Consider the following 24,809-nt stretch of genomic DNA (forward strand, 5'->3'; position numbering starts at 1 on the left):
TATGGAATCCCAGGTACCCTCTGTCCACAGTTTGGGAACTGTCGAACTAGGGGTTTGTCTGCTAATTACCTAGCTGGGATTTAATGTTGCCTGTCTTGGAAAGTGGTGAGCACAGAAAAATATGCCAATTTGCAATTAACTATTTAAATATTCCTGTCTCTGAAAATGGGTAGTATTGAAATTTTTTTGTTTTATTTAATGAACCAAACCAAATGAATTATTGTGGGGTTTTTGAATGAGTTGTGCTTGTGCTTTTACATAGGCAGATATTTTTTAAAAGTATGATCATACCATTTCATATTATCAAAAATTTCTCAAGAATTAACTCAAAATGTTTTGGTTTATTGACGTGGGCTTCACTTGGATAGAAAGTCACTTTGAATCTGAAGCCAGTATTTTGTTTCTGTAAGTTTTTCAGCTAAGGTTTAATTCTTTCTAACAAATAAACCTAATAATTGTTAAAATATTTTACATATATAATTGAAAATGAAAGGTTCCATTTTGGGGAGTGTTTTCCCATACAATTATGGAAATAAATAATTAATGTTTTTTATTGTAATTCATCTATTTTTAAAGAATTTCTGTTGGAATTTAAAAATAAATTATTTTCCTTTTTTATTTTAAGATAGCAGAAAGTTGGATCAGACTTTCTTTGATTGCATAGAATAATTTGTAGAATGAGATCTATTTGTCTACCTAAAAATTGCAATAACTAACAGAATATTTTACTCTGGTCAATTAACCCTTTTTGCAAAAAAAAAAAAAAAAAATGTGAATTTTAGGAATTGAAGCAACACCTGGAAAAGTGAACTTGCCCAAAAGTGAAAAGCCGAAGAAGAAAGGTGGTAAATCGATGGAAAAGGAGGAGGAAAATAAGAAATTTTGTCCTGATCCAGGAACAAAGGCGTATGACTTCATTCAAAAGGTTGTAAATGCAGTTCAGACCTGGTTCAGCCTCTTCGGCTGGCCTGAAGGACCACATTCTCTTTCTGTTCCAGAGAGTATAAGAAGGTGACAGTTGCATTATTCTCTAAATCTATTGCTTTTTATCATATAATAAAATATAATCTATTAATTGGGGTAGTTTTAAGTGAAATACATTATTAAATAATTTATTCTTTTTAAAATAAATCTTTATTGTTCAGATTATTACATACGTTCCTCTTTTTTTCCCCCATAGCTCCCCTACACCTGATTCCCCACCCCACCCCACCCCACCCTATGCCCTTACCCCCCGCCACTGTCTTCATCCATAGGTGTAAGATTTTTGTCCAATCTCTTCCCGCACCCCTCACACGCCCTTTTCCCCGAGAATTGTCATTCCACTCCCATTCTATGCCCCTGTTCTATTATATTCACCAGTTTATTCTGTTCATCAGATTTTTTATTCACTTGATTTTTAGATTCACTTGTTGGTAGGTATGTATTTGTTGTCATTTTGTTGTTCATAATTTTTATCTTTACCTTTTTCTTCTTCTTCCTCTTCTTAAAAGAATACCCTTCAGCATTTCATATAATCCTGGTTTGGTGGTGCTGAATTCCTTTAGCTTTTTCTTGTCTGTGAAGCTCTTTATCTGACCTTCAATTCTAAATGATAGCTTTGCTGGGTAGAGTAATCTTGGTTGTAGGTTCTTGCTGTTCATCACTTTGAATATTTCTTGCCACTCCCATCTGGCCTGCATAGTTTCTGTTGAGAAATCAGCTGACAGTCGTATGGGTACTCCCTTGTAGGTAACTAACTCTTTTTTCTCTTGCTGCTTTCAAGATTCTCTCTTTGTCTTTTGCCCTTGGCATTTTAATCATGATGTGTCTTGGTGTGGTCCTCTTTGGATTCCTCTTGTTTGGGGTTCTCTGTGCTTCCTGGACTTGTAAGTCTATTTCTTTCACCAGGTAGGGAAAGTTCTCTGTCATTATTTCTTCTAATAGGTTTTCAATATTTTGCTCTCTCTCTTCTTCTGGCACCCCAATAATTCAGATGTTGGTACGCTTAAAGTTGTCCCAGAGGCTCCTTACACTATCTTCATATTTTTGGATTCTTTTTTCTTTTTGTTTTTCTGGTTGGGTGTTTTTTGTTTCTTCATGTTTCAGAACTTTGGTTTGATTCTTGGGGTACGTTGATCTATAGTTGAGTTTCTGTATATTCTTTATTTTAGACAGTGTATGCTTAATTTCTGACTGGTCCTGTTCCATTTTTTTGGCATTCTCATTAAGATCTTTAAAGGTCTCACTAAGTTCCTCAGAGGTTTTTAGCAGATACTTGAGTAACCTTATAAATGTGGTTTTGAACTCTATGTCCAGTAGTTTGCTTTCCTCCATTTCTTTCATTCGTGACATGTTTCTTTGTCTCCACATTCTGGCTGCTTCCCTGTGTTAATGGAGTGGCTTTGTGTGGTAGGTGACCTATAGGGCCCAGTGGTTCAGCCTCTTCAGTCACCTGAGGTGGATACTCTTGGTGCACTCCTTTGAAGGCTGAGTGCACAGTCTTGTTGTAGTTAAGCCTTGATTGCTTTTGGTATACTGGGAGGAATTTACCTCCAGGCCAATTGGCTGTGAGGACCCGCTGTGTCTATAATGGAAGAACTGCTGTGCTGGAGACACACTTATGGTGCAGGACTTGTTTCAGTGGGGCTTTGGTGGTCACTGAGTCTGCCTCTTGAATGTGTCACTTATGGATGTGAGGAGTTGAAATCTGGTGTCTCACACTGACCACTAGGTACACTGGCTTCTGAATCTCCAATGGTGTGCAGGTCAGCTACTGTCTGAGGCCACCCAGTAGGAGCTACAGCGAGGTCTGTAGATTTCTCCTGGTTGACCAGAGCTGCAGTTTGTTAGGTTAAGCTGCGATAGGGCAGGCCAATTATATGCAAAAGTCACTGCGCACAGTTTGAGTGGGTTTGTAAATTGGATGGGGCGGGGTCTCAGGGAGTCACTAGGGCATGGCAAACAGCGATGGCTGCCAGTCAGCCGTCTCTGCGTCTCTGTGTTTCTAAGTCCCCGCATCTCGCGCCCCAGCGCAATAAACAATGATTTCTGCATTCAGCTCTGCAAGAAATCCACCCTCTCTTTCCGACCCGATGGCAGACAGTCCAGCTTTTCCCTGTAGGGGTCTAGGTCCCCAGAGTCCCCCCAGAAACTGGAGTTCAGAGTAATGGGGAGCTGTGTCTCCCTTTGGGTTGAAAGAAACAGTGCACCCAGTCACCAACCGCCAGCCCAATTTGTGCGCCTGCGTACCTCAGCTTTTCTGCACTTGTGCACGTCTCAATGCTCTTTTCTCTTTCCTTCTAGTTGTAGAACTTCTACTCATCCAGCTTTCCTGTGGTTCTGGGTGATAGACATTTTGTCTTTTAGTTGTAGTTTTGGTGTGGTTGTGAGGTACAGGTGTATACCTTATGCCACCATCTTGGTTCAAAAACCTAAATAATTTATTCTTAACTGATAAATTATGAGGAGACTATTAAGGAAAGCTAAAAAATGCAAATATAAATTCTTTAGTAGATACATATACTGAGTGGCCAGATTATTATGATCTCTGAACGCATAATAATCTGGCCACTCAGTGTATATCCTATATAATAAAATGCTAATATGCAAATTGTCCCCTTGACCAGGAGTTCGACCATCAGGCAGGCCGGCAAACCATCCATGTCCCCTCCCCCTGGCAAGGCTGGCCGGACTCCACCCATGCATGAATTCATGCACCGGGCCTCTAAAATACACACACACACACACACACACACACACACACACACACACACTGAGTGGACAGATTATTATGCATTCAGAGATCATAATCTGGCATCTCAGTGTACATTTCTATTCCTTCTAAATATCCAATGATTTTAGGCAGCAATGAAAGCCTCTGAAGCACAGTTCCCTCATTTGTAAAACAAAGGGGAAACTATGGGTAGGAAAAGCTTTTTTAAACTTGAAAAGAATGGAAACTCCACATTCCTCTACAAATGACCTATCAGCCCTAGATCTAGACTATAGTCCGATAAACAGTGGTACTAGTAAACAGGAAGTGTCAATTTCTGTGACACTATTTCCTCTTTGACAATACATTTTACCTCACTCTTCATGTGTTGTTGTTTTTTTATTACTGAGCATGTCTAAAATAGTTAAACTGCATCAGTTACATTAAGTCACTTAATTCTGTTGTTAATTTACATAGGAAGCCAGGCACCTCCCTTGTTATTATCTTGCTGGTGTAGTGGTTCTCAAGCGCTTGTACCTCCCTTCTCAGAACTGCTGTAACTTGCTGGCTCCATGGGGCCAAATACTAATATCTAGCTAGAAGACCTATATTATAATTTTTGCATCTGTATTTAGGAGTGAGCTAGGTTACATTGGGTCTATAGTTTTCTTTCAATTTAATTTTTTTCAGGTTTTTTAAATTAATAAGACAATATAAGCTACATAGAATAATTTCACTAATATTTCATATTTGTTTATGGTGAGAGAAAATGAATGCAGCAGATAACCTGAAAATTTGCCAGCCTGATCATAAGATTATCTGATTCCAGGGAATTTTTAAGAGAAGCTATTCTGTTATAACTTTTCAGTATTTTGCTTTGGTGTTTGTTCTATTGAAAATGTTATCTATTTTGAGTAAATCTTTTTAAAAATATGGTTTTATTAATTTTAGAAAGAGAGGAAGGCAGAGTGACTAAGAGATCGAAACGTCAATGATGAGAGGGAATCATTGATGGGCATTGAGCCCAGTAATCTGGGTAACCCAGGCATGTGCCCTGACCAGGAATTGAACAGTGACCTCCTGGTTCATAGGTTGATGTTCAATCACTGAGCAATACTGGCCAGGCTGTCTCTCATTCTTGCTGTCTTCTCAGCTGACCTTATTCTTGGGCATATATCACAACTTGGTGCAGGCGGTGTCAGGAAATAGAGATTGCATTGTCCTATTTAAAGAACAGAGAGCCCGGCCAGTGTGGCTCAGTGGTTGAGTGTTGACTTATGAACCAGTAGGACATGGTTCCATTCCTGGTAAGGGCATATGGTCATGTTGAGCACTGACCCCAGTGGGGGATGCATGAGGCAGCTATCAATGATTCACTCCCATCATTGATGTTTCTATCTCTCTCTCCCTCTCCCTTCCTCTCTGAAATCAATAAAAATATATTTAAAAAAACAACAACAGATAAATACATGGGAACAATAGATCTCTGGACTTTATCTTAAAAATGAGAATTTCTACTCATAAGGCCAATGTGCAAGATGTGCCTTTCTAAGTATTAAAAGGCAAATATTGAGAAAATGTATGTGGTCTTTGTATAAATATGTGTGATGAATGTTTGAACCTCTTCCTTAATATCTCCTACATCATCTGGAGTTATTAAGTGGTTTTGATAAGACTGATGTCATATTTGTTAGTATTCTATTCATTCTCCCAGAATTATTTTAGGGTTTGTATTTCTTTGTTAATCTCCTATTCTGTATTTCACTGGAATAAAATCTGAGCATGGGAATATTTTATATTATTTAATACTAGAGGCCCAGTGCATGGATTCGTGCACTGGTGGGGTCCCTCAGCCTGGCCTGCACCCTCTCGCAATCCAGGACCCCTCGGAGGATGTTGGATTGCTGGCTTAGGCCCGATGCAGGGATTGGGCCCAAACTGGCAGTCTGACACCCCCCAAGGGATGTAGTAGTGCGTGAAGCTGCAGGTGGCTGGGGAGGAGCCTGAGCCCGGGCCAGCGTCAAGCCGCTCACACTCATCCCAGCCCCTCCCACTCATCCTGACCTTGTTGCACCTGCTGCCACCTCCGCTAGGTAGTGCTGCTGTGGAGGCGGGAGAGGCTAGCACTAATACAGCTGCGCTCCCCAGCGTCTGACGCTGGTTGGTCAGCTGAGCGGCGCTCCCGCTGTGGGAGCGCACTGACCACCAGGGGACAGCTCCTGCATTGAGTGTCTGCACCCTGGTGGTCAGTACGTGTCATTGCGACTGGTCAAATGGTCGACCAGTCGCTTAGGGTTTTATATACTAGTATATAAAAGAGTCCCAGTGCATGAATTTGTGCACCAGTGGGGTCCCTCAATCTGGCCTGCAGGATCAGGCCGAAATCTGCTCTCTGACATCCCCTGAAGGGTTCCGGAGAGTGCAGGCAAGGTTGAGGGCCCCCACTGATGCACGATCAGGGCTGGGGAAGGACGCAGGAGGTTGGCCAGCTGGGGAGGGACTGTGGGAGGGCTTCAAGGCATGTCCAGCCCATCTTGCTCAGTCCTGATCGGCCCTACCACAGCAGCAAGCTAACCTACCAGTTGGAGCATCTTCCCCCTGGTGGTCAAGTGCATGTCATAGCAACTGGTCAACCAGTCGACTGTCTGTCCCCTGGTGGTCAGTGCATGTCATAGTGAGCTGTTGAGCAGCTTAGCGTATCATTAGCATATTACGCTTTGTTTGCTTGAACAGATGACTGGATGACCAGACACTTAGCATATTAGGCTTTTATTATGTAGGATAGATACTTGGCATTCAGTAGGCCCTTTCACTTAGAAAACTTATTAACTGTTCTTTTCTGCTATTTCTCTAATTTCTGTTCCTAAATCTCCTTTTAGAATGATCGTGGACCTGCATGACTGATCCTTTATATCGCTCAATTACACTGAGTGGCCAGATTATTATGATCTCTGAACACATAATAATCTGGCCACTCAGTGTATATTTTCTTTTTTTAAAATATATTTTATTGATTTTTTACAGAGAGGAAGGGAGAGAGAAACATTGACCAGCTGCCTCCTGCACACTCCCTACTGAGAATGTGCCTGCAACCAAGGTACATGCCCTTGACTGGAATTGAACCTGGAACCCTTCAGTCCCTGGGCTGATGCTCTCTCCACTGAGCCAAACCGGTCAGGGCTCAATTATATTTTCTGTTTTTCATCTTTGTCTATCTTTTACTTCCTTATACTTGTAGATCACCTTCATGTCCTCTTTCAGTCTTCTATAAAAATTTTGATTTGTTTTCTAAGAATTCAGTGTTATTCTTTATTTCTTTCTTCCTTTCTTTTCTCCACCCTCCCTCTTTCTTCTTTCCTCTTTTCTGTCTTTTTATTTCATAATACCCTATTTTTTTGTGTTATAGATGCATGCCTTCTCAAATATCTCTTCCACATATAGTATTTCTATTAATTATCATTATTACCATACTAAAGGTCACCTCCTCCCTCTGTATAGGCAGCTGACTCTAAACTTGATGCCTCTTATGTTTCTTTAGGAAAATGGTTTCCTTTCCCCCTGTGGTTTACTGCTATACCATCCATCATTTTGACTTATTCTTCAATACAATTCCACCCATTGTCTGTCTTACAGATATTCTTAGTTTCTGGTATAGTAATGATCCTTTCCCCAATTTCAGTGTTGTTGCAGGTTTATTCCCTTTTTCCGATCTTTCTGAGATTTCAGGTATATTTTGAGAGGGAGAGAAGGTAAGCACATATGCTTAGTTTATATTATCCTAAACAGGAAGTTGCCTTTTCTTATAATTTTCTGCAGTTTTACTCTTCCATTTATCTTCCTATAGTTCCAACTTAATGACTCATCATTTCTGTTATTGATTTCATTATTGCTGCCTAATAATCCATGCCCTTTTGACACTTAAACAGATATATACATGCACTTCTCTTTTCAACTTTAAGCTGTTGGCAAGATCATTGATAAATTTAATAATATAAACATTAAGTATCACCACCATTTCTGGGTAGGCTGCCTAGTCATACTGTCAACCATGTCTGAGAAAGTAACAAACAAAAACTTTTGCAAACTTATTGTTTACTGTATCTTTCCATTTGGATTCATCTTGTTGCTTTGTCTCTTTCTTATTTAATTGTTGTATGGTTGTATTTTAATTCTGTAGACCATTTATATTTTCATAATTTTTGGTAGAAATATTATAAGGCCTATGCTGGTATTAATTTTCTCCATGAAATATTTGTTTTCTTTATTGGTAACTTCAGGATATACTGGCTCTTTTACATATATTATTTATAATGAAGCTGAGGAAATAAGGGTCTGGTAACTTCCATAAAGTCAGAGTAAGTGGCAGAGCCAGGGTCTGAGTAATGGTAGTCAAACCCTAACCTAAATCAATGTTGCTTGTCCTGTAATCCTATATAATAAAAGCCTAATATGCTAAGTGTCCAGTCATCCAGTTATCCAGTCGTCCATTCAACCAATCAAAGAGTAATATACTAATGATATGCTAAGACTGCTCATTCGCTCACTATGACATGCACTTGACCACCAGGGGGAAGATGCTCCAACTGGTAGGTTAGCTTGCTGCTGTGGTAGGGCCGATCGGGACTGAGCGAGATGGGCTGGACACGCCCTGGATCCCTCCCGCAGTCCTTCCCCAGCCCTGATCGTGCATTGGTTGAGTCCCTCAACCTGGCCTGTGCCCTCTCGCAATCCGGGACCCCTTGGGGGATGTTGGAGAGCCGATTTTGGCCCAATCCCCCAGGCCAGGCCGAGGGACCCAACTGGTGCACGAATTCATACACCAGACCTCTAGTATGTGATATAAATCTACAACCTAGCAAACTGGTGAACTGCCTTTCAAAATGGCCCCTTGGGCACATTTTATTTGTCAGTCTAAGGTAATGATACATTTGTGACTGATTATTATCAAACAAATAGTATAGTATTAGATATTTGATAAACTGTAGTCAGCAAAACTGGTTGGAATTTTTTAATCCAATTGAAAATTAGCATATATCACATCTTGGTGCAGGAGGTGTCAGGAAATAGAGATTCCATTGTCCTATTTAAAGAACAGAGAAATACATGGGAACAATAGATCTCTGGACTTTATGTTAAAAATGAGAATTTCTAACTCGTGAGACACTGTGCAAGATGTGCTTTTCTACGTATTAAAAGACAAATATTGAGAAAATATATGTAAATTGGTTTGTGTAGACATGTGTGATGAATATTTGAAATATATCTCAGAAACCATTATAGGCTTTATTATCTTTAATTTATAGCATACAAAATTGTGTTCAGTGAATTACATGGCTAGTAGGTGATGGGTCCAGGATTGAATCCCTATACTGTTTAGCCAAGGCACATATATTTTCTAATCACAATCTAATCTTTTAGACTTGACAATTGCAACATTAGATAATGATATATGTTTTTAAAAAGATCCTGGAAAGCTTTGGGGTTATTAAAAAATCCAATTTTTTACTAACAATGGTATCTGAATAAATGAGTTTTGTCATTTCTTTTTTATTTGATTTGTAATAGAATTTTATATAGTCATTGGACACATTTTTTCCATAACATAACGTTTTGATATTTAAATACATTTTTAAAATTGTTTTCCCATAGGGATGTGAGTAAGATGCAAGCCTTCGGATCAATCTCATTAGACCAGAAACATGCCAAAGCGAATAACTTTTTAAGATACACTAAAACCATTTATGATGTGATACGCCACTTGAGTGGAATAATGCCTGATGGGGTTAATTCTAGTCAGTCTTTACCTGTGGATTACATTGAAAAGCTCATTCAACTTCATTTGCAACATTCTTCACTTCTTGATTTTCTCAGGTAAGAGCAGATATGTGCTAATTTAAAAATGTAATTATGCCCTGGCATGTTTTTCTCAGTGGTTAGATCATCGGTCCTCCTACCGAAGGGTTTTGGGTTTGATTCTCGGTCAAGGGCACATACCAGAGGTTTGATCCGAGGTGGTTGGCACTAGTGCTAGAGGCAACTGATTGCTGTGTCTCTCTCACATAGATCTCTCTCTCTCTCTCTCTCTCTCTCTCTCTCTCTCTCTCTCACTATCTCTCTCTCCCTCCCCCCTCCCTCCCTCCCTCTTTCTTCATTACTCCCTTCATCCCTCCCTCCCTCTCCTCCTCTTCTCCTCCCTTCCACTCTCTCTAAAAATCAATGGAAAAAATATCCTAGGGTGAAGATTAGCAAATAAACAAAAATGTAATTATGGCTTGGATAGATAGATAAGTAGATAGGTAGATAGATAGCTAAATAGATTTTTATATTATTTGTTTTTTTCTTAGAAAATATTGACTAAGTTTCCATAATATACAGAACCCTGTAATATATACCTTGGAAAAATGATAGCAAATAAGCATTTCATGACTTACTGAATTTATAATCTAATGCAATAATTTTCAAACTTAGGGTGCATCCAAATCATTGGGATGGCATGGTACACATGTTGCTGGCCCTTACCAACAGAGTTATAATGCTAATTTGCATTTATAACAAGATTCAAGTGATACTGGTACTTGTGGTCCATGACCTCATTTTGAGAATCCTCATTTAAGTCAACTATAAAAGCCATTGAACAAAAAACGGGTGTAACCAATAATTTATTCTTCTGATTACTATTAGTATAATCTCAAGTTACGGGCACTGTGAACTTTTAGTCTACATAGTTAAAATCTTTTAATATTAAGTTAATGGACAGGTGAAATTTTCCATAAATTGTTAATAGAAAACATAGGAGAATTATTTATCATCATAATGTCTGTGTTTCTCTGTAAAGATTAAATGGCAAGTGTCCAAGAAATGGAAAAAGCAGTGCTCATTAAAACTATAAGGGGAGTGTTGGTGATTATCTAGCACTTCTTTTGCCTACATTTGCAGTACCAATGTTCACTGGAACTCCCCAAATTCGTAGGTAGTGTTATTACTCCCTCTTCCATGCTCCTATATCACTAAAATAATATTTTACTTGCAATTTTTTATGCATTGGGGTTAATATATTTTCAGACATATTACTATGTTTTTATATTTGGCATATTTGTGTATGGAATCTATCCCATAGTTGGCCAGAGATATTTATTTACCTTATCAGGAATGGGGATGGAGATAAGAAGAGGGCAATTATAGCAGAAATGCAAATGAAAGATTCGGTGTTCAGTTTTTTAAATTTCTAGGTCAGACTTTTTCAGTTCCTAGCAATACTATGGTCTTAAAAATTAGAAATGGTACTGAACAAAATAGTTTTTCTTTCTTAGCTTCTCACTATCATGGTAATAGCCAAAACTAGCTTGAGTTTCTTGTCACTTGGAAGAGATCTAGAAGTATGTAAGTCATTGAAGGTGACTGAGGGAAGACCTTGGCAGCCTATTATAGGAATTGCTGGGTTGGCAAATAAAGAGGCAGAACGATGGCTGGCTCTGAAGCCACAATATGAATGACATATGTATGACGACTGGAGAGTGGCTAAGTCAGTTAGGAGGGACCTCCTGGTCCTTGAAGGAGCTAAGAAGGGAGATACAGGATCCCCAACTCAGGCCTCAGCAGCAGATACCCACATGGCAGCTGGGCTTCATGTAAAGAGGGGACATTGCCAAAGAGACTGAGCATCCAGAAAAGTAGTCAGAGACCTTTATATACAGATACAAGAAAGAGTCTCTCTACCTATTCCATGTAAACTCAAATCCATGATCCATGCCCTGAGACGCCTTCTAGAATTTGGAGGTTACTCCTTTATAAAATAATATCAAACTAAAAATACAAAAATTAGATACATAGCTTTAGAAGTGACCCATGAAAGTGAGGAAACGTGAAGTTAAAGTTTTGTTTACTTGGCAATAAATCTACCTCTTCCCAGATGCTATCTGGCAGTGGGTAGAGGAGGTCTGAAATTTTCATTGTTTATCCCAAAGAACAGAATTATCATAAAGAGACTGTTCAGGTGAGAAGAGACTACGTTATGTGAAGATTCAAGTCTTCATTTTCTATTCCTCTATACCCAATCTGGGTGGGATAATGTGAAATATTCTATCATTTAAGGAAAATTGCACACCACTGACTCATTTATGATCCTGTATACCCCACTAGTTTGTGATCATGTGAGCATATGAGGGCAGGAGCCACATCTCATTCTTTTGGCATCTCTTAACACCCATGGTCATTGACAGCACTGAATGCGTTCAGTGGTCATTCAATATTTATTAACATATTCTTCCACAGAGCTTTGCTTTTTGAGCTTCTCTACTAAAAGGAATAAAACTTTGAAACTGAGTCTCAGACAGTCTAATAAGAAAGACAAAAAAAATGTGAAATATAAAACTGGGTAAAGGGTAAAGGAAGAAAAAGTAAAGCATTTGCATTCCAGGAGGGACTATATAACCAATGATAATCAAGTTGGAGAAAATTAGGGTGGGTACTATGAATGTTATACATTGAACTTTATTTATAATACTAAACTATGATCTCTTAAAAATGACTTTAATTATTAAGACATTTATCCCATCATACCTATATTACTTTTCTAGGGCTACCATAACAAAATACCTCAGACTGGCTGGTCTAAATAATGCAGATTTATTTTTTTCACAGTTGGAGGTTGGAAATACAAGATCAAGGTGCAGGTAGATTGGTTTCTTTTGAGGCCTCTCTGCTTGGCTTGCAGATGGCCACCTTCTCTCTTGTCCTCACATGGCCTTGCCTCTGTGTGTACATACATTTGGTGTCTGTGTATTCAAATTTCATCTTATAAGCACTACTCAGATTGGATTAGGGACCACACTAATGGCCTTATTTTACCTTAATCACCATCTGAAAGGCCTTAACTCTGAATAGACATATTCTGAAGTACTGAGGATTGTTTCAACATATGACTTTTTAGGGAGACACAGTGACATATGTGTTGTATTATAAAAATATGTACATGCTGTTATATTTTCCAATACATTTTTATTGCTAAATGTGAAATAATATGCATAATGTTTCTTGTCCTTTGTGCCTGTTATGGACTGGATTTTGTTTTCCCAAAGTTCGAATGTTGAAGTCCTAACCTTTGGTGTGACTTCATTTGGAAATAGGACCATTCGGGATGTAATTACTTTAATGGTGTCATAAAGGTTGATCGCTAAGCCAATAAGACTGGCACATTTATAAAAAGAAGAAGAAGCCCCAGAGATCACTCTCCCCCCCGCCTTTTTTTGTGGGAGCACAGAGAAAAGGTTATTTAAGGACACAGCAGAAAGTGGCTATCTGCAAACCTGGAAGAAAGATTTCACTAGAAACCAAATTTTGTTCTTAGATGTTTTGGCTCCAGAACTGTGAGCAAATAAATTTCTTTTGTTTAACCTACTATGGCAGCCTGAGCAGATTAATATTATCTAATATTAATTATCTAATATCCCCTGATATTATATCATTTGTTTATAACAAACAATAATTTTTATGATGTGGTTAATTTTCATTGAAAAAAAACTTTTTTATTTACAATTCCATAATATAAGACTAAAACAGAAGCAGAATATAAACACTGTATACCCTAGGTTGAAAATATAAAGTAGGAGTTCTAGCTGGTTTGGTTCAGTGGATAGAGCATTGGCCTAGGGACTGAAGGGTCTCAGGTTCAATTCCAGTCAAGGGCACATACCTGAGTTGTAGGCTTGATACCCAGTAGGGGGCATGCAGGAGGCAGCTGATCAATGATTCTCTCTCATTACTCATGTTTCTGTGTCTCTCTCTCTCCCTCTCCCTTCCTCTCTGAAATCAATAAAAATATATTTTAAAAAAAGAAAATATAAAGTAGGGTATTACATAATATAAAGCTACTATAACCCATCTCTTTTGGGTTTTATTTAAATTTATTGAAGTGACTTTGTTCAAGATGATCATATAGGTTTCAGGTGTGGGTTTCTATGTTACAAGATCTGTATACTGCACCATATGTTCACTACCCAAAGTCAAATCTTTTCCTGTCACCATATATTAAGACCTCATTCTCCCTCAACCCCCTTCCCTTGGACAACCACCACACTGCTGTTTGTGATCATGAGTTTCAGTTTTATGTCCCACATATGAGTGAAATCATATGGTTCTTAGCTTTTTCTGACTGACTTACTCCACTTAGCATAATGTTCTCAAGGTCCATCCACGTTGTTGCAAATGGCACTATTTCATCCTTTCTTATGGCTGAGGAGTAGTCCATTATGTATATGTACCACATCTTCTTTATCCTGTCCTCTATCACAGGATACTTTGGTTGTTTCCTTGTCTTGGCCATCATGAATAATGGTGTAATGAACACAGGGGTGCATATATCTTTGTGAATACATGATTTTGAGTTTTTCGTGCATATACCCAGAGATGAATTTCTGGGTCATATTCTTAATTTTCTGAGGAATCCCCAGACTGTTTTCCATAGTGGTTATACCAGTCTATATTCCCACCAGTAGTGAATGAGGTTTTCCTTTTTCTACAGCCTCTCTAACACTTATTGTTGCTTATCTTGTTGATAATGGCCATTTTAATAGGTGTGAGGTGGTATCTCATTGTAGTTTTGATTTGCATTTTCCTAATTGCCAGTGAGGGTTAACATCTTTTCATATATCTATTAGCTGTTCGTATGTCTTCTTGGGGGAGGTGTATTTTCAGGTCCTCTGCCCACTTTTTGATTGGGTTGTTTGTTTGGTATTGAATTTTATGAGTTCTTTATATATTTTGGAAATTAAACCTTTGTCGGAGCTACTGTTGGCAAATATCATCTCCTATCTGGTTGGCTATTTTTTGTTTTGTTGTCAGTTTCTTTTGCTATGCAGAAGCTTTTTACTTTGATGCAGTCCGATTCATTTATTTTTGCCTTTACTTCCCTTGCCATTGGGGTCAAGTTCATAAAATGTTCTCTAAAGCCAAGGTCCATGAGTTTGGTACCTATATTTTCTTCTTTGTAATTTATTAGTTTAGGCTTTATATTTAGGTCTTTGATCCATTTTGAATTAGTTTTTTTAAATGTGAAAATCTGTAATCCAGTTTCATTCTATTGCATGGAGCTTTCCAGTTTTCCCAGCACCATTTATTGAAGATCTTTACTCCATTGTGTGTTTCTGGCTTCTTTGTTGAAAATTCTCTCTCCATATACTAGTACATGTAGTATTATAGCTGGGTTCTCTGTTCTGTTCGATTGATCTTTGTGTCAATTTCTCTGGCAATACTATGCTGTTAGATTATCTTAGCTCTGTAGTATAATTTAAAGTCAGGTAATGTGATACCTCCAGCTTTGTTATTTTTTCTCAGTATTGCCTTGGCTATTTGGTGTCTTTGGTGATTCCATACAAATCTGATGATTTCTTGTTCTTTCTCTTTAAAAAATGACTTAGATTTTAATGGAGATTGCATTGAAACTGTCCATTAATTTGGGTAATATGGACATTTTAACTATGTTGATTCTTCCTTCCATGAACATGGTATATTTTTCTATTTTGTTGTGTCTTTCTCAAACTCTTTTAATAATGCTTTGTAATTTTAAGAATATATGTCTGTCACATTCTTTGGTATGTTTATTCCTAGGTATTTTATTGTTTTGGTTGCAATTGCAAAAATAATTGTTTGTTTGTTTTTTTTTTTCATTTCTTTTTCTTCAGTTTTATTAATCTACAGGAAAGGAATTAATTTTTGCACATTGATTTTTGTATCCTACAACTTTATTTGTTTATTGTTTCTAATAATTTTTTGGTGGAGTCTTTATGGTTTTCGATATACAGAATCATGTCATCCAAAAAAAAGTGATAATTTTACTTCTTGCTTCCCTATTTGGATGCCTTTTATTTCTTTCTCTTGTCTTATTGTTTTGGGTAGTACTTCTAGCACTATGCTGAAAAAGAGTGGTGAGAGTGGATGTCCTTATCTTGTCCTGATCTTAGGGGAAAAGCTTTCAATTTTTCACCATTAAATATGGAATTAGCTGAGTGTTTGTCATAGTTGGCCTTTATTATGTTGAGGTACTTTCCTTCTATTCCTATTTCATTGAGTGTTTTAATCATAAATGGATGTTATATCTTATTAAATGCTTTTCTGCAGCTATTGCTAAGATCATATGATTTTTATCCTTTCGTTTGTTAATGTGGTGTATTATATTGATTGATTTGCATATGTTGAACCATCCTTGTGCCCCTAGAATGAACTGCACTTGATCGTGATGTATTATATTTTTGATGTTCTGTTGTATTCAATTTGCTACTATTTTGTTTAGGATTTTACATCTGTATTTATTAGAGATATTGGTCTGTAGTTTTATTTCTTTGTGTTATCTTTGGGAGGTTTTAATATTAGGGTTATATTGGCCTTGTAGAATGTGTTAGGTTAGGAAGTATTGCCTCTTCTTCAATTTTTGGAAGTGTTTGAAAAGGATAGGTTTTAAATCTTCTTTAAATATTTGGTAGAATTCACTGGTGAAGCCATCTAGTCCTAGACTATTGTTTTTTGGGAGTTTTTTGATACTTGTTTCAATTTCCTCACTATTGATTTCTATTTTGATTTTCTAATTCTTCATGATTTAGACTAGGAAAATTATATAATTCTAGGAACTTATCCATTTCTTCTAGGTTATTGAATTTGATGGCATGTAATCTCTCATAATATTCTAATATGATCCTTTGTATATCTATGATATTATCTGTGGTGACTTCTTCTATTTCTGATTTTATTTATATGGGTCTTTTCCCTTCTTTCCTTAGTGAATCTAGCCAGGGGTTTTTCAATTTTATTAATCTTTTCACAGAACCAGCACTTTGTTTTATTCATTTTGTATAATCTTTTTGTTTTCTATTTCATTCAATTCTGTTCTCATTTTTATTATTTCCTTTCTTCTGTTGACTTTGTGTTGCTTTTGTTCTTCTTTCTCTAATTCCTTAAGATGTGATCTTAGGCTGTTCACTTGGGATTTCTCCTGATTTTTGAGATAGGCCTGTAACAGTATAATCTTCCCCCTTATTACTGCTTTCGCTGCATCCCAGAAGCCTTGATGTGAACATAATAAAATATATGTGTCTCTCTATATATTTTGATCTAATCTTTATTTCTTCTTTGATCCAGTCATTTTTTAGTAGTATGTTGTTTAATCTCTATTCATTTGTGGGTTTCTTTGCTTCCTTTTTGCAGTTGATTTTTAATTTAAAGGCATAATGGTCAGAGAATATGCTTGGTGTAATTTCAACCTTCTTGAATTTGTTGCCCACCTTTAGATGTTATCAGTGCACAGATGTTTCAGGTACGCATCTGTGTTGAGCAGGGATTTCTTTGTTCAATTATAATTGGTTAACTTGTTGAAATTTCAGGGGGAGAAACAAGGGGTTCTCTCACACTGCCATTCCTCTGGCATTCTGCATCTTTCTTTATTACTAATTTCTAATTCCTTTGATATTTTTAAAAAATGTTTTCATTTACCAAAATACACTTAAGAAAAAAAAGCTCCCTTTCCTTTATAAGTAAATTCAATTCCATGTGTGACTTTATTTCTTCTAGCTTTAAAAACTATACTGGCCAATCTAGCCCATTTTGTTATAGAATTTACCAGGCGACTGAAAAATACACAGGAGTACTTGGAGATACAGGAAAAACCCATTTATTTTCAGATGTTTCACATGTACTTGTACAGTGACTCAGGGGAGACTGTTTCTCTCCAAATCCTGAGCAAGCCAATATGGAGGAGCCTTCTCTTTATACCCTTTGGTTTCTTGGTCCCCCAAATAAGAATCAGACTTCTGAACCTTTCGCAGGCTTTGCAAAAAACCCCGTGTGTTGGGATGGAGGCTGTGAGACCACACCTAAAGGCCTGGCCTGGCGCCAGCACCGATAACCCCCTCCGGGGGTTGTGTTATGGTTCATGGTTTATGGCCTCTGTAAAATGGGAGTATTTAGGTAAACAGGTCTTGCAAGACCAGAATATTATGGAAGGGGCAGTGACTAGACTATAGGCTAACAGGAATGTGCATTAGGGATACAGAGTCAGGCTGCTAGCAACGCCCTCCCCCGCTGCCCCAACTGTCTTATTTTCCTCATCAGTTTGGCTCAGTGGATAGAGCATCGGCCTGTGGACCAAAGGATCCCCAGTTCGATTCTGGTCAAGGGCACGTACCTCAGTTGCAGGCGCCTCCTGGGCCAGGCCCTGGTCTGGGCTCCTGCAGGAGGCAACCAACTGATGTGCTTCTCTCACATCAATATTTCTGTCTGTCTTTACTTCACTATTCCACTCTTTCTAAAAATCAAAGGAAACATATCCTTGGTGAGGATTTAAAAAAAAAAAAGACAACAAAAAACTATACTGCCAGAGTGGCTCAGTTGGTGGGTCATTGTCCTGTCTACTGTCTACTGAAAGGTTGCCAGATTCATTCCCAGTGATGGCACATGCCCAGGTTGCGTGCTCAATCCCCAGTAGCAGTTGTGCAGGAGGCAGCTTATTGATGTTTCATTCTCACATGGATATTTCTCTCTCCTTCTCCCTGTCTCTCAAAATCAATTAAAAGAAAACATGAACAACAACAAAAAAAAACTGTACATTCTTATGCATGGTCACTATGATTATCTTATTTAATGGGATTGCATCTAAGAATGAAAATATTTCAAAGGAAATAAATAATTCTGGATAAGTGAGGTAAAAGAGCATGGCTTTTGAATTGGGTAGAAGTCTTAAATTGTACCTCTTTTATATTCCTGTGACTTTGAACAAGTTACTTACCCTGTTTAAGCCCCGATTTCAATATCTGTAAAACTGAGGGTTATAATTCTGAATCTTTTTTTAATTTAATAAATCTTTATTGTTCAGAATATTACAATTGTTCCTCTTTTTTCCCCCATAGCTCCCCTCCACCTGGTTCCAACCCCACCCTCTGCCCTTACCCCCCCCACTGTCCTCATCCATAGGTGTATGATTTTTGTCCAGTCTCTTCCTGCACCCCCACACCCCTTTCCCCCCTAGAATTATCAGTCCACTCCCTTTCTATGCCCCTGATTCTATTATATTCACCAGTTTATTCTGTTCATCAGATTTTTTGTTCACTTGATTTTTAGATTCACTTGTTGATAGATATGTATTTGTTGTTCATAATTTTTATCTTTATCTTTTTCTTCTTCTTCCTCTTCTTAAAGAATACCTTTCAGCATTTCATATAATACTGGTTTGGTGGTGATGAACTCCTTTAGCTTTTTCTTATCTGTGAAGCTCTTTATCTGACCTTCAATTCTGAATGATAGTTTTGCTGGGTAGAGTAATTTTGGTTGTAGGTTCTTGCTATTCATCACTTTGAATATTTCTTGCCACTCCCTTCTGGCCTGCATAGTTTCTGTTGAGGCCTGGCCTGGCACTGAGTCATACCTGAGCAGCCATATGGGTGCTCCCTTGTAGGTAACTAACTGTTTTTCTCTTGCTGCTTTTAATATTCTCTCTTTGTCTTTTGCTCTTGGCATTTTAATTATGATATGTCTTGGTGTGGTCCTCTTTGTATTCCTCTTGTTTGGGGTTCTCTGCACTTCCTGGACTTGTAGGTCTATTTCTTTCACCAGGTGGGGGAAGTTTTCAGTCATTATTTCTTCAAATAGGTTTTCAGTATCTTGCTCTCTCTCTTCTTCTGGCACCCCCATAATTCTGATGTTGGTACATTTGAAGTTGTCCCAGAGGCTCCTTACACTATCTTCATATTTTTGGATTATTTTTTTCTTTTTGCTTTTCCGGTTGAGTGTTTTTTGCTTCTTTGTATTTCAAATATTTGACTTGATTCTTGCAATCCTCTAGTGTGCTGTTAGATCTCTGTATAATATTTTTTATTTCAGTCAGTGTATGCTTAATTTCTAGTTGGTCCTTTTTCATATCCTCGAGGGTCTCACTAAATTCATTGGCCTTTTCTAGAAAATTATTGAAAAACCTTATAACCGTGGTTTTGAACTCTATATCCAGTAGATTGTTTTCCTCCATTTCTTTCATTATCTGTTTCTTTGTCTCCGCATTTTGGCTGCTTCCCTGAGTTGATAGAGTGGCTTTGTGTGCTAGGTGTCCTATAGGGCCCAGTGGCTCAGCCTCCCCAGTTACCTGAGGTGGACACTCTTGGTGCACTCCTTTGTGGGCTGTGTGCACAGTCTTGTTGTAGTTAAGCCTTGATTGTTATTGGTATCACTGGTAGGAATTGACCTCCAGGCCAATTGGCTGTGAGGATCAGCTATGTCTACGATGGGAAAACTTCTGTGCTGGAGACACCCTTATGAGATAAGACTTGCAAAAGCCTCTGTGCTCAGCTTGGATAGGGTGGAGTCTCAGGGCAGAGCAGACAGCATTGGTTTCCCATCAGCCCTGCCCTAATAGGCCCCTGTGTCTCAGTGTCCCTTGGTAATTGGTGCAAGCACCTCTGAGAGAAAGCTGCCCTCGAGTTCTGCCCACTTCCAGACAGTCCAGTTTCTCCCTGAATGGGTCTGGGTCCCCAGAGTCTCGCCCGGAACTGGAGTTCAGTGCAGTTGGGAGCTTTTGTCTCCCTCCTGCTTGAGAAAGCCCTCCGTGTACTCAGTTGCCAGCCCTCTCCTCGCGCCTCGGTACCTCTGCCTTCCGCAGTTCCTCTGAGTCTCAGTGTGCTTTTCTCTTTCCTGACAGTCCAGTTTCACCCCATATGAGTCTGGTTCCCCAGATTCTCGCCTGGAACTGGAGTTCAGTGCAGTCGGGAGCTTTTGTCTCCCTCCCACTTGAGAAAGCCAGCAGTGCACTCAGTTGCCAGTCCTCTCCACGCGCGCATCTCAGTACCTCTGCCTCTTGCAGCTCCTCTGAGTCTCAGTGTGCTTTTCTCTTTCCTTCTAGTTGTAGAATTTCCACTCAGCCAGCCTTCCTATGGTTCTGGATGATGTCCGTTTTGTCTTTTAGTTGTAGTTTTGAAATTGTTGTGCGAGACAGCAGTTTAGGTGTTTACCTATGCCGCCATCTTGGTTTCTCCATAATTCTCAATCTTGATAATAGAATAGATAGAATAAAATGTGTAATACATGACGCATAGTAGATGACAGTGATGATGATGATGAAGTGTAATAAATTATTCCTAATGGCTTTCATGGGCTAAAATGTTTTCTTTAATTCTTCCAATACAATAACCATTAGTGCATACTGAACACTGATTCTTTTGGCATCACTGTCATTGAAATAGAATATTTAAAAAAATCTGTGATCCTATTAGACCTAAATGTCTGTTTACATAAAGCAGTGGTCAGCAAACTGCGGCTTGCAAGCCACATGTGGCTCGCGATCCGTGATTTGCTGCTCTGTTGGCTAATGCGTTTGCTGACCACCGCATAAGGCATTACCCTTACCCAGAAGTTTTGACTTCAGGTTAAAGACATTAGTACATTATTAAAATGTTTTTTTAAGTGTTTTTCCCTAAGGCAGTGGTCGGCAAACTCATTAGTCAACAGAGCAGCAAACCGTGGCTCACGAGCCACATGTGGCTCGCGAGCTGCAGTTTGCTGACCACTGACATAAAGAATATCAGAGAATCAGTTTTTATCAACTGTCTTTATATTTATAAGTTAAATGAAATCTTTATTTAAATTTTTATAAATTTAAAATCAAAAGCACATGACTTTTCTCTTAATTTTACCTTCATACCCTTGGCCATTGATTAATTCAATAAAGTAAATGCTTTAATTCAATAAGGCAAAAATTGTAATGCCATTCTTATTTTAAAAATTAGTTGTGCTTTTAAAATCTTATGGAATAATAACTGTCAACAAAAGTAAGAGGTTTGGATCCTAGGTCTTTATTGTTTTTGCAATATAAAAATCAAATAGTTTTCTGATAGCATCATTAAACTCTATGGTACTTGTGATTATCATGGTATTCTTGTTGCATTATTTTTGTCACAGCTCCAGTAGTGTTGACATTCACATGGGAGGTTTCTGTTTTGACATTTTGTGGTATGAGGATTCAGGTATAGAAGAATGATTTTGGCATTAATGCCAAGCCATTCAAATTCATTGTTCTTTCATAAGCAAATATATGCCTATGAGGATATGCTGTCTCTGATAAAATTTCTCAGCATTCAGAATGTGGCAGTAGGATTAATAAAATTGGGTCATTAATCCAAAATATGTGCATATGTTTCAGCATGGAAATAAGTATATAAAATGATAATAAATGTTATTAGCTTCTCCATTTAAATTTAGTGACAGCAGGTGAGGACTTTTGTACAAGTGAAATTATATTTATTTTGTGCAGTTAATGAGAAACTATAATTTTTGGAGATTAAGTTTAGAATTTAATAACTCATTACATCTAATTTTATTTTGTTCTACTTAGGGTAAACTTGGAAGAAATATGCAAATAGAAAGCCTAGAATGTAAAAGTATAATTCAATCAGTTATGAAAGTTAACACTATAATACTACTGACCAGACATAAACTATTTTTTAAATTTTTTCTTTTTATTGAATTTATTGGCACAACAAAATTATACAGGTTTCAGGTACACAATTTACAACACACCATCTGTGCACTGTATTGTGTGTCCACCACCCCAAGCCTAAATATTGACAAAACATAATTGTAAATATCATCTTAGGGATTGATGAAGTTAGGTCTTCACATAGATATAAGATAAACAGAAAGAAACAAGCCTCTTGTAGGGGATGAAAAATAATTTTTTCTCTTCCCTTCTAGGTTCTTGGCTGAAATAAAACACATTAACAGGAGGAAAAAAAGAAAACAGTTTAATTATGTGCATACATATGGTAGTCCTATAGAGATGTGAGACTGGAAGGCAGCCAGAAGATTGAAGCTTATATATTACTAGAGGCCTGGTGCACGAAATTAGTGCCCTTGTTGGGGGGGCGGGTCCCTCAGCCTGGCCTGTGCCCTCTCGAAGTCTGGGAGCCCTGGGAGGATGTCCGACTGACGGCTTAATGGGCCAAAGCCGTCAGTCTGACATCCTTAGCATTGCCACCAAGATGGGAGAGGCTCCCACCACTTCCGCTGTGCTCACCAGCCGTGAGCCCGGCTTCTGGCTGAGCGGCGCTCCCCCTGTGGGAGCACACTGACCACCAAGGGGCAGCTGCTACATTGAGTGTCTGCTCCCTGGTGGTCAGTGCACATCATAGTGACAGGTCATTCCACCATTCAGTCATTTGTATATTAGCCTTTTATTATGTAGGATATGCTGTAGATGAGGCCTCCTAGAACCGTAAGAAATGCAAAAATTTCACTGTTAACTCATTCTCAAATTGCCCCCACTTAAAATCAAATTGCCCCCTTGTGGGGCGTGTGCTGCACCTTGGGAACCACTGGGCTTGACACTTTTCCTCTCTGAGCTTCATTTCTGAATACATACGCATATACCATGGGAACTGTAATCTCTTCTCCGCCTACCTCACTGGGTTGTCATGAGGAGGTTCTGAGCTAATAAACCTAGAAATGTTTCATCAAGTAAGTGATGTCTAAACGGGAAGGGATTGTTATTTTTAAGCTCACTGGTACCTTCACAGGTAGCAGGTGCTGATTAGGAGAGGAGGGCATGATTGTTTCCTGGGACTGTAGCTATGGAAGCTTTGCAGAGGGTTCCACAGGCCTCAGAGGGGCAGGGTCTGGCCAGCAGCCCTGTAGCGGTGGTCGTCCCTGGAGGCACTGGCGGGGGGGAGGGCAGGGAGTTAGGGGGGTACTAGGGGGGCGGTGAGGCCGAAGGGGGAGTAACTGTCAAACCTCCCTGCTTGGCGCCATTCTTTAAATTGCACTTGGCTGTTTGACAGCTGTATGTGCTCAGGGCGGGGCTCCAATCTCCTGGGGCCCGGTGGGGGCAGGGCCAGGGCGGAGCCAGGCAGGCTAGGAGGGCGGGTTTAGCCATGCCCCCATCGAGGTTCAGTGTGCTTCTGCTGTGGAGACAGCACTGCTGCTGTTGGGGGGGGGAGGGTCTGACCCTGGGGGGCTGCACAGGCCTGCCTCCAGCTGGGTCTGGAGTTGTAGGGAGGAGAGGTGTACCCAGCCCCAGTGGATGGGGCCCGGCAGCGGTGGGCCATGGGCCCCTGGTGCCTCAGGGGTGCTGACGGATGGTTGCCAGCATGCTATTGTTGTGGGCGCCCCTGGCGGGGGTGGCGGGGGTGGCGGGGGAAGAGATTGGGAGTCGGAGGTGCGGGCTGCAGCTACCCCCGAGGCTGGGTCTTCTCCCCATCTGGTCAGCCTCCCCGTCTCCCTGGGGATGCGGGGGCTGGGGTAGGGTGTCTGTGCAGGGGGATTGGAAGAGGTCCCTGTGGCCGCTTTCTCTTCCTTCTTTGTAGTCCGAGCTCCTGTCAGGCATTCTCCTCAGACCCCCAGGAACTTGGCTCCAGCCGCCCACCCCCTGCTGCGCGTGCATCAATACGCAAATTGTTTGTTATGGGGACACCGTAAGGGCAATTGGCATATTACCTCTTTATATGTATAGATTCTGAGCTAAGGAAAGAGTTCGAGGAGTCCAGGGCTTCAAACATTGTGGATTGGAGTTGGGGCGGGAGCGGGGGCTGAGAGGGAATCTGAGTGGGGGAGGAAGAAGTGTTTGTTAAATAAGAGTTCTCCTACCAGGCAGGTCTCTCAGGTGAAATGTTATTGCTAGTAATAGCTCTCTTCCAGGTAAAGCTTCTTTTCTAATGTAAATTTCCTTTATAAATGGAGATTTTCATTACAAAGGGTAACTTCTACTCTATTTTCTGAGTTTCTCCTGTGTCTGTGGTTTCTCCAAAGAGCATATTTTGGGGTGGCCTATTCTCTTCATAACAGCATCTGTAAAATGCTGTTAAAGAATAAAATTCAACTGAGTAAATTTTAAAAATCTTAATTGACTTTGTTCCAGAATTTATAAATCAGACAGCATCCCTTCTAGCAGAGAGAAGGACTCCAAAGAGCTACTGTACAAGGCAAAATATTTTATAAGCAGAAGGGAGCATGAAAAAGGAAGTTGTACTGAGGCAATGTAGCAGAGAGTGGAATTGATAACTGGAACTGTGAGCCAAGGTGTTTTTTTTCCCGGGGTTATGCTCTCAACGCAAACAATGAGCTCCGTGGACCAGAAAATTTAAGCAAAAGTGTGGAA

The 24,809-nt window shown here is 39.3% G+C and overlaps 1 protein-coding gene across 1 annotated transcript in view; it reads left to right on the top strand.

Moving 5' to 3' along the window:
• The window catches only part of CFAP47 (cilia and flagella associated protein 47), a gene marked incomplete at both ends in the record, with an annotated part of 517,322 nt that overhangs the window by 185,315 nt on the left and 307,198 nt on the right, over nucleotides 1-24,809 (top strand). Inside the window, 2 exons of the mRNA XM_080652339.1 lie at nucleotides 783-1,011; nucleotides 9,344-9,565. Coding sequence (XP_080508465.1) covers nucleotides 783-1,011; nucleotides 9,344-9,565 — 451 coding nt within the window. The remainder of the gene's footprint in view (nucleotides 1-782; nucleotides 1,012-9,343; nucleotides 9,566-24,809) is intronic.

Source organism: Plecotus auritus, assembly GCF_963455305.1.
Source record: "Plecotus auritus genome assembly, chromosome: X".
NCBI lineage: Eukaryota > Metazoa > Chordata > Mammalia > Chiroptera > Vespertilionidae > Plecotus > Plecotus auritus.